General features: G+C 43.9%; 1 protein-coding gene across 1 annotated transcript in view; it reads left to right on the forward strand.

The window, feature by feature from the left end:
- LOC102754421 (peptidyl-prolyl cis-trans isomerase FKBP1B) overlaps window positions 1-4,761 on the forward strand; it is a 14,940-nt gene extending 10,179 nt beyond the window's left edge. Inside the window, exon 2 of the mRNA XM_006762007.2 lies at window positions 4,361-4,761. Coding sequence (XP_006762070.1) covers window positions 4,361-4,659 — 299 coding nt within the window. The 3' untranslated portion in view covers window positions 4,660-4,761. The remainder of the gene's footprint in view (window positions 1-4,360) is intronic.
- Window positions 4,762-10,563: the final 5,802 nt, after the last annotated feature.

Below are 10,563 nucleotides of genomic sequence, written 5' to 3' on the forward strand. Positions count from 1 at the left end.
TATATAATATATTCATATCTCTCCAATGATAGCATATGATAATATTTTTTTATCTGGCACTTCACACATAATGATATATCTTTTTTAAAATATATTTTTATTGATTTCAGAGAGGAAGGGAGAGGGAGAAAGAGATAGAAACATCAATGAGGAGAGAAAATCATTGATTGGCTGCTTCCTGCATGCCCCACACTGGGGGTGAAGCCTGCAACCCGGGTATGTGCCCTTGGCTGGAATCGAACCTGGGACCCTTCACTCCAGAGGCCAACGCTGTGTCTACTGAGCCAAACTGGCTAGGGCCATAATGATATATCTTGATGGTCACCCCATGCAATATAGAAATATTCCTTTCCTTTCCCAGCTGCGTAGTACTCTGTCGTGTATTGGCACCCTGTTTATCTATCAGTCCCTATTATAGCCATTGCTGAGTTCCAGTCTTTTGCTACTTCCAATAATGCTGCAATGAAGAGCCTCGTGTGTATTACTTAATTTTTGTATTTTTTGACCATATGTCTTTAAGATGGATTCTTAGAAGGGAAATTTCTGAGTCAGAGGGTATAAACGTCTATGTAAAATTGCTAGATAGTGCCACTACCCAGGAAACTGATTTCTATTGTATATTGAATCACAGTTGTAAAAATACAATGAAGGGAAGAAATCAAGACCTCCCTGAAGAGGTGACATCCACCTCTTTGACAGAGCGACCTACCTTGACAGGAGACTCATTCAGTGCTGCCGAAATGATTAGGGGGCTCCCCATGCCTCCTTGTAGAAGGGCCCCTCCCGAGTCCTCCTCCGAGACAGGGTGCCACTTTGCCTTCCTGGGCCACTGCTTCTGTTGCCCCAGCCTGCCTCACTGGCTCTATAAAAAAAGGTCAGTAGACATGTTAAAGCAAAATCAGCCTCGTAAAGCAGAATCTTCCAGATAATTTATATTTATCAAAATTTTATCAAATTTATGAAAGTCAGCCCTCTCCCTCAGGAAAGGGAATTGAGATCAGGAGATTGTGCCACGTGGCCTGCAGCCCTGCGCTGAGAGAGGTCAGCCAGGGCAGAGCCGGCCACCTGGAGAGGCGGCAAAGTCCAGTCCGTGTTTCTCCCAGAGCTGTTCTTTCAGCCTCTCGTGACATCAAGGATTTTCTGGAGAGCAAGCAGCTTTCGTTTGCCAAAGTCTCCCTTCAGGGAAGGTGTGTTTGCATCTGCTGCAGGCTCTGCGTGGTGAAGTGTAGAAATGCCCAGCCAGAGCCATGCTTGTGCCTGAAAAATGATAGCACCATCTCTCGTCTCCTCCACCAGACTTTGTCACTGTCTGCCCTGATTGTCACCATGTGTGGGAAGACCTTGCTTTGCATGCAAAGCTGCCAGCTTTCTGAAGATGGGGATCACGTCTGCATCACCACCTTGCACCCCTCGGTACCTGGGATGAACCGCTGAGGAAACTAAAGCCACTCTAAAGTGGGAATGTCCAAGGCTCTTGTAAAGATTGACAGAGGCACGGTTGTGACATGAAGCCTTCTGTACAGTGTGACGTCAAATACAATTATTGTTACTGTTAGAAGAGGCACTTGACTAAGCGATTACCAAATGAGTAAACAAATGAGGCAGTGTGAAAAGAAAAGTATGGTGCGAATGAGTGTTCCAGGAATTTGGATCCCCGTGGGGGATGGGCCACTGCAGAAGGGAGACTGGAGGATGGGAAGATTTGGCTATGTTGGCATTCATATGCCAGTAGGAGTGGGGAAAATTTCTAGGAAAGGGAAAACTGTACCGGCAGTTTGACAACAAGCACTGTTTGCAGCAACATCCTGGTCAGAGGAGTTCTATAAGGAAGTTGAGAAAAGTAGGGTCCAAAGGTAGCTAACATCCATCAGAGTCACTTTGTGCTGGGAACTGAGCTAAGTGCTTTACCTGGGCGACCTCATTTAATCCTCAGGGCAGCCCCATGGGGTGGTTACTATTCTGATCACCCTCAGCGAACAGATCAGGAAATTGAGACACTGAAAGGTTAATTAACTTACCTGACGGCTTGGGAGAGCCCAAGCGTTCAGTGAGTGTCCATAGGACTTTGAACTGCCACAGGCAGAGGAGAGCCGCTGAAGTACAGGAGTGACATGGCTACCTTGGTGCTTCAGAAAAAAGCAATATGGTATCATAGTTTGGAGTGTGGACTTTGGCACCAGACTACCTGGTGTTTAAAATTTCCAGTTCTGCCACCATTTGAGACATATTATTTAACTGCCCTGTGCCTCAGTTTCCTCATCTATAAAATGGGGGGGTAATAAGAGCATCCGGCTTTCAGGGTTTTTTTGAGGAGCCAATGAGAGATAGTGAATGTAGACGAGTGGCCATTGTTAGCTCTGGTCAGTATGTTCGCTGTCTGCTAGGTGGATCCGGAGAGAGGTCAGAGGCAGGGAGGCCACGGGAGGCTGGACTGAAGCAGCGCTGCCCAAGGTGATGGCAACTGGACTAAAGTAAGATATTTTAAAGTAAGATTCTGTAGGATTCATTAACTAGAAGTATGGGGTAAAAAAGTAATAGTTAATGGCTCTCAGATCCCCAGTCCCACTGAATGGGAGGAAACGGGCTCCTGATAGCAGCAGCTAAACTAGGAAAGGAGCTACTTTTGGGGGGCAAGACCGCATTTTGGGAAGGTGTGGGAGTGTTAGGAGGACCTTGGGTTCTATTGCCAGCTCTGCTACCAGCTGGCATGTCATCTTGGCAAAAGTCTCCTTCCTTCTCTGGGCCTGTTTTCCCATCGGTAAAACGTAAAACGAAGCTTTTACACTTGAGATCTACCGATTCCCAAGTTAGATAGTTTCCAGTTTTGCCTGGGAGTGCCCTAAAGGGAGAACGATTCTGAAGGCCTGGCTCTTAAGCTTTTTAAGGTTCACGAGTAGGTGATAGGAGGAAGGTAGTAATATAAGTAGAGGACGCCATCCCCTTATTTATTTATTTTTTTTCTTTGCACCTGCTTAAATGCTGTACCTCGATCTCTGCAATCGCCCTCTCAGCCAGGCTCTCCAAAACAGCCTGTCCCGTAGATCCTGGCACCTGTCAGGAGATTCTGGGGACCTGTGTCGGAAAAAGTTAAGTTCATTGTTTATTTGATTTTGCCACACGCTCTTTCACTTAATTGGTTCCTGACTGGGCTTTGTTTTCCTACCAGATTAGAGAAGAAAGGGAAGGTTGTTTTTAAAGTTCACTGTCCTTAGCACTGGTATCAGAGATACAGCGACAGTGAAACTGGAACCCTGGGTGGTGGCAGCAGCTCAGAAGAGCTTGTGTTTACCCAGAGGGTGCACCTGAGAGGGCAGAGCATTCTGTGCCAGGTGTGTGCCTGGAACTGGTCTTGTGCAGGTGCATGCCAAGGGCCTTCCATTCAGGACAGCTGTAGGCGAATGGGCAGACACTCTTCTGAAAAGAGCTACATTTTGAAATAGCGTTTCACAAAAAATAAATAGGATGACAAAACTGAGGCTGAACAATGAACACGTTGAGCGCATTCAATCAACCTAGATAGAAATAGACACCTGGGGATACATTTGTTTCAAATACAATACCACTTACACAACATAGCAGGATAGCATTACAGAGAGGGTACCCCCTCCTCCTTTTTTATTTATTTACTAAAGGTCCAGTGCACAAATCTGTGGGGTCCCTCACCTGGTTTGTGGGGATCAGGCTGAAACTGGCAGTCCAACATTTCCTGAGGGGTCCTGGAGTTCGAGAGGGTGCAGGCCAGGCTGAGGGACCCCACCGGTGCACGAATCCATGCACTGGGCCTCTAGTATGCATATAAGATCTTTGGTTAATCTCCTCCCACTTTTCCCTATCCCCCTCCCCCTTCCCTCTGAGATTCATCAGTCTGTTCTATGTTTCCATGCCTGTGGTTTCTGCTCCTGTGTTGAGCGTCTGCCTCCTGATGGTCAGTGCACGTCATAGCTACCATATAGTCGGCCGGTCGGCTGGTAGGCCGGTCGGCTGGTCAGCCAGTCACTTAGGCTTTTATATATAGAGATTTATTTTTTTTTTAGCTTAGCATCTGTGCCTAATCCATTTTCCTCAGGTAGTGACAATATTTAGAATTAAACTTAGGAATTAAAAATTAATTCTACCATATCAGGATTGATAGTCATTTTAAAAACTTTAATTGATTCTCAGACTTAATGATTAGAAGAGACTTTGATATTAAGTAGGCTTCTTTCAGTTCACACATAATCACAGGTATTATTCATGTTGGCAAATATTTATTGAGAGTGGTGGTGGAGAGGCGAGTCAGAGCGCCAGAGGGATCTGGAGACAGAGTGAGCCAAGCCAGGGTCAGGGCAGCAGTGGGACCCTTGGAGGTGGGGCCAGTGAGACGAGATCATCTCCCCAGGAGGCGGAGAGACATTCCCCAAGAAGCACCAGACGTGTGCAGTGCACTACACAGGAATGCTCCAAAATAGAAAGAAATTTGATTCATCCAGAGACAGAAACAAACCTTTCAAGTTCAGAATTGGCAATCAGGAAGTCATCAAGGGTTCCGAAGAGAGTACAGCCCAGATGAGCTTGGGGCAGAGGGTGAAGCTGACCTGCACCCCTGATGTCGCCTATGGAGCCACTGGCCACCCCGGTGCCACCCTCATCTTTGACGTGGAGCTGCTCAACTTAGAGTGAAGGCAGGAACTTAAGGTGGCTGGAGATGGCTGCTGCTCACCCTCCTAGCTTGCTCTGGCACTGGGACGGCTCCTCCTGCTTGGGGCTCTTGATCCGTGCGCTAACTTCGCTGCCCCACAACATTATCCATTCTCTCTGCCCAAGTTGCTCTGTGTTGGTCATTGTTCATGGGCATCTTGGCTTGAGGAAACTTCAGTTGCACATCAACATTCAGGTTGTATGCATGTAGTGATGCATGTAGTAGCCATTCTTGGTCACAGAACACAGACTTCTTGTTTGTACAATCTATACTGCCTTACCTTCATGTAAGCCAGATACATAAGGTGCTCAGATATGAAATGTACGTGGCTTACACAGAGGGACTTGAGCCAGTTACCTTTGCTGTCACTTTCTCTCTTAGAAATTGTTGGCTGCTGACTTACAAACTGTCCTCTTTGGAAATGACATGTAAAATAAAGGCTCTGTGCTTGACAAAAATAAAAAAAAATTATTGAGCATTTTTGTTGTTGTTAATCCTCACCCAAGGATCAGATATGAAATGTACGTGGCTTACACAGAGGGACTTGAGCCAGTTACCTTTGCTGTCACTTTCTCTCTTAAAAATTGTTGGCTGCTGACTTACAAACTGTCCTCTTAGGAAATGACATGTAAAATAAAGGCTCTGTGCTTGACAAAAATAAAAAAAAATTATTGAGCATTTTTGTTGTTGTTAATCCTCACCCAAGGATATAACGGGATTGAACCTGAAACCCTGGCGTATTGGAATGATGTTCTAACCAACTGAGCTAGCCAGCCACAACAATTTGCTATTCTTTAATTGTTATTATTATTTTTAAAAATATATTTTTATTGATTTTAGAGAGAGAGGAAGGGAGAGGGAGAGATAGAAACATCAATGCGAGATATACATTGACTGGCTGCCTCCTGTACACCCCATATTGGAGAACGAGCCTGCAACCTGGCATGTGCCCTGATTGGGAATCCAACTGGCGACCTCATGGTTCATGGGACAATGCTCAACCACTGAGCCACACTGGCCAGGCTAGCCTAGGCTATAAACTATTGGATGGGCGCAATGTTTTTGTCCTGTTGTTTCTCCAGTGCTTGGCTTATTCTAAAACACACAGTAGTCATTTGGTAAATAGTTCTTTAATGAATGATATGAATGATGGCAACACCACAAAAAGGAAGGCTTTTTTTTTTTTTTTTTTTTTAAGGAACCTCTCATTAACCTCTTTTCCTTATGTCTGGCTAACCAGAAATATGTGAGCAGTGGCGATGGTTTGTCACTATGAACGGAGACCAGTAACGGTTCAGATAACCTTGCACTAAAAAAGGAATGAGATTGTTCCTCAGAGAAGAGAAGAGTTTTGTTATTCGAGAAAACTTTCTGAAAGGCCCAGGTGTGCAACATGCTGAGGGCGGAGAAAGAAAACCTGGCCACATTTTGTCCTGATTTTTCAAAATCCCTTCCCAGTCAGTCCATTTGTTCATCTACACCTTGAGGTCACGGTAAGATGATACACACATGTTTACAATGAAATGTCGCTAGCAAAACACTCAGAGTTTAGCCTTGGTTTCTGGTCAAATTTAGCAACAAATACCCACATCCACACTTGGAGATGCAAGAGGATCACATAAATACTAGATCAGGGTCTCCTTCCAAAGCTTAGAAACTGCAGAGTAAGAGAATGGGGGAAAGAAGGCAGAAGAGGGCATGAGGGGGAAAAATGGTGGTGGACAGAGGCTTGACTTGGGGTGGTGAATACACAGTACCGTGTATAGATGATGTGTGGCGGAGTTGTGCACATGAAACCTGTATAATTTTGCTAACCCGTGTCACCCCAATAAATTCAATGAAAAGAGAAAAAAATAGAAAAACAAACAAACTGAAGAGTGGCTGTTTATGGAACCCATCACAGAACCCCACTGTGCGCTCAGCACTCTGGGTTTGTCTTACCTTCAATCACACACTCAGAACAAGATGAAGGTGGGGGGGGGGGTTCTTAGGAAAACACAGCTGCAAGTCTGAGCTTGTGTGTAAATGTTTCTTTGCCTCATGCACATGCTGTTTGCTGATTTGCTTGGCGCTAGAAGCTAAGCTTTTGAGCTTTAAACTTAATCCTGAAAGACCTGAATGGATGCCTCTTAATCACGCCCGTGATGCAGTAAATCAACACCTTATTAGGAAGTCATTCACATATTCAATATTTAGGAACTTATTGCAAGAGAATTGCAACATATAAAGCCCTCAGGCTGGAAGAGATACTGCTAATCTGTTTTGTGTACAGAGCAGAGCTAGCTGACATTGTGCAAAATAGGGCTGAGCTACCAATCCTCTACCCATTCATATATTTCATCAAACTAAAACACAACCTTCTATTTTATTTATCTATTTATCTATTTTTCAAAATTGTATATTTTTATTTATTTCAGAGAGGAAGGGAGAGAGAGAGAAAAAGATAGAAACATGAATGATGAGAGGAAATCATTGATTGGCTGCCTCCTGCACACCCTCTCCTACCAATCAGCCCGCAGCAGCTTGGGCATGTGCCCTTGACCAGAATCGAACCCGGGACCCTTTAGTCCGCAGGCCGGCGGTCTATCCACTGAGCCAAACCAGCCGCTGGGGCAAATCCAACCTTTTAAGTAATGAAAACACCCAGTATAATTCTCCACCCCACCTTTCATACATATCTTTTCCCCCTCTTTGTGGTCTTCTTTATTAAGACAAATTGAAATTAAGTCCTGATTTGTGGAGAGCAAGATTTCCAGGATTGAGTACCTTCTCTGTGCCAGGCACGGCTCTGGGCACTTGAAATATATCAGCAAATGAAACAAAGACCTCTGCCCTTGTGGAGCTTATATTCTAACGGGGAACTTTAACAATAAACAAAAGTAGAATAAACAGAAAATTGTATAGGTTGTTGGAAGGTGACAATTGATAAGGAAAAAGTAACACCGAGTATTGTTAGGGGTGGTGGAGGGAGCTGCGGTATTAAACAGGTGGTCAGTCACATGGAAAGACCTGAGCAGACGTGAAGAAGGTGAGGCAGTTAGCGACGCAAGTGCTTGGAGGACGAGCACTGCAGGTAGGACCAGCAGAGCAAAGGCCCCAGTGTTGTGTGTGCTGCTTGTGTCAGTAGAACCCCCAGGAGACCATGTGGCAGGTGAGGAGTAAACCAGGTTGGCTATTGGAGGGGATATCCGAGAAGGAAAGAGGAGGGGGAGCAGGGCAGGTGGGCTGTGTGACCTGCATAAGGACGTGTGTTGGCTTGTCGAGTCAACATAGAAACTGGAAGAGGTCAAGTGACTGACAGGCAAGGCTGGTTCTTTGAATAAGCAGAGTGGTAACCTGGGAATCAGATCTAGACTTTGCCTCTGCCTCTATCACTAAGTAAATTGCCTGACCTTTTTCAATAAACAGAGTGATAACCTGGGAATCAGACCTAGACTTTGCCTCTGCCTCTGCCACTAAGTAAATGGGCAGGCCTCTTTCAGAGCGTTTGTCTTCAGGGTTGAATTAGATCACTCGTAACTCTCCTTTCAGTTCTAAGATCCTATGACATTAGGCAGCCATCTCCAACATTGGTGATTTGAACAGCAGGGTAGTATCTGGAAATCCAAAGTTCTCACACCTCTGCTGCCAGGAGACCTAAAATCTCCAGACAAACCAAGGCATCAGACTTTCTGGAGTCATGGGACCCTTTAGGAAAAGTTGGACAAGAGCTATACAACCTCTCTCCAGAAAAAAACAGCTACTACTGTGCATAGGATGTTGCTCACAGCTGTGGGAAATTCATGGGGTTCTTGAAGCATAACCATGGAACCCCCCATCCTAAATGACCCGTGGGTTCTTCTATACATCTTCCATTAAAATATTTTGCCCTACTGGCATGGCTCAGTGGTTGTTCACTGACCTATGAACCAGGAGGTCAGGGTTCAAATCCTGGTCATTGCACATGCCTGGGTTGCAGGCATGTCCCCAGTATGGGGTGTGCAGGAGGCAGCCAATTGGTGATTCTCATCATTGATGTTTCTATCTCTCTCCCTCTCCCTTCCTCTCTAAAATTAATAAAAATAGACTTTAAAAATATTTTAAAGTTAGTATTTTACTATTCTATCTATCTATCTATCTTTGTTGTTTTGTTGTTGATAAATTTGCTTTATTATGGTGCTTTATCCCAAAATACTTACCACAAGTATCTAACATAGTCCCTAAATGGTTTGTTTTTGAATGTTTATTTTCAAGATGCTGACTTTTTGGTTCAGACCAGTTTTCTTGTAGAGTAGACTGTCCCCACTTCTGGATTTGATTGATTGTTCCCTACTAGTGTCTCACTCCTTCCTCTATCTCCTGCATGCCCTGTAAACAGGAAGTTAATGTTAATGGAAAATTGTGAGTTTAATTAGATTAAAGCACAATGTACTCTGGGAAGGGGTAATCCATTTTCAGATACTGACTAGATTAAATGCCATTTTAGGTGTTGGCACTTTAAAAGAGCATTATTATCCTTACGACTCCATCCCTAATGTTTACCCACCGAGGGAGGGTTACAATGAGTGGGAGACAGAGGCAAGCTTTCCGTAGCAGGAAGAGGAACAGCACTGAATTTGGAGTTTAGCCCTGAAGTTGATCATTTTCATTCCATGGTCCTCAGTTTCTCCATCTAAACATCAATTGGATTTTCCTTTTAATGTATTTTTCGGCTCAAATGAAATAATAGATCAGGAAATTCTTTCCTTGTAAAATGAGAAGAAAAGAATGCTAACATGTGACGTGAGCAGCAGGGAAATATTTACATGGAAGCATCTCTTCTTCAGAGACTGACACCAAATGTAGAGATGTCCTAATTCATCTCAAGTAAGCAAAGTATGAAGGTATGTATGTATGTATGTATGTATGAATATATGCATCTATCCATCCATCTATCTAGAGCAGTGGTTCTCAACCTGTGGGTCGCGACCCCTTTGGCGGTCGAACAACACTTTTACAGGGGTCGCCTAAGACCATCCTGCATATCAGATATTTACATTACAATTCATAACAGTAGCAACATTACAGTTATGAAGTAGCAACGAAAATAATTTTATGGTTGGGTCACAACATGAGGAACTGTATTTAAAGGGCCAGAAGGTTGAGAACCACTGATCTAGAGTGATGAATTTCTGATATTTCTCAGGTTACTGGAAAGAATGATGAGGGTCAGTTACTCAATAATGATATAATGCAGTGGTTCTCAATCAGAGGCAATTTTGTCCTCTAGGGGACATTTGGCAATGTCTAAATGCATTCTAGATTGTTAAACTGCGAAGCAGCTACTGGCATCTAGTGAATGGAGGCCAAGATGCTGCTAAATATCCTACAATGCACAGGATAACCTCCTTTCCCTTCCTCTTGCCCCGCCCCCCCAAATGATCCAGCTCAAAATGTCTATAATGCCAATGTAGAGAAACTTTGATTTAATTTAATGTGAGGCACAATTAAATACTGAATCTCAGTCCAAAATCCTGGACCAATCCTTCAAATAAATATTGGGATTTGGTGAGACTTACTCCAAAACTCCACGCCATAAAGTACTTGTATATAAGGATTTCTGGTACAAAGAATTAACCAATCAGATGCAACCCTATTATAAAACTTATATAATTATGGCTCAAGATAGGGCAATCACACTGGATGGCTATTGTTGTGTTGGCCATTGTCAAGTTTTTATTTGACAATCTAAGGGAAAAGAGGTCAGTGCCCTGACTAAATAGTCAGGTACTGCATGCTTTAAAAATTATTGCAGTACACTGTGATAAAAATCGCTGATAGAGGGATTAAAAATGTCAGCAGAGTAAGTGGATGCTGCATGGACATGCTCCCAGGAACAAACTGGAATTACAACTAAAATACAGAAA

This window comes from Myotis davidii, unplaced genomic scaffold (assembly GCF_000327345.1).
Source record: "Myotis davidii unplaced genomic scaffold, ASM32734v1 scaffold557, whole genome shotgun sequence".
In the NCBI taxonomy this organism is placed as follows: domain Eukaryota; kingdom Metazoa; phylum Chordata; class Mammalia; order Chiroptera; family Vespertilionidae; genus Myotis; species Myotis davidii.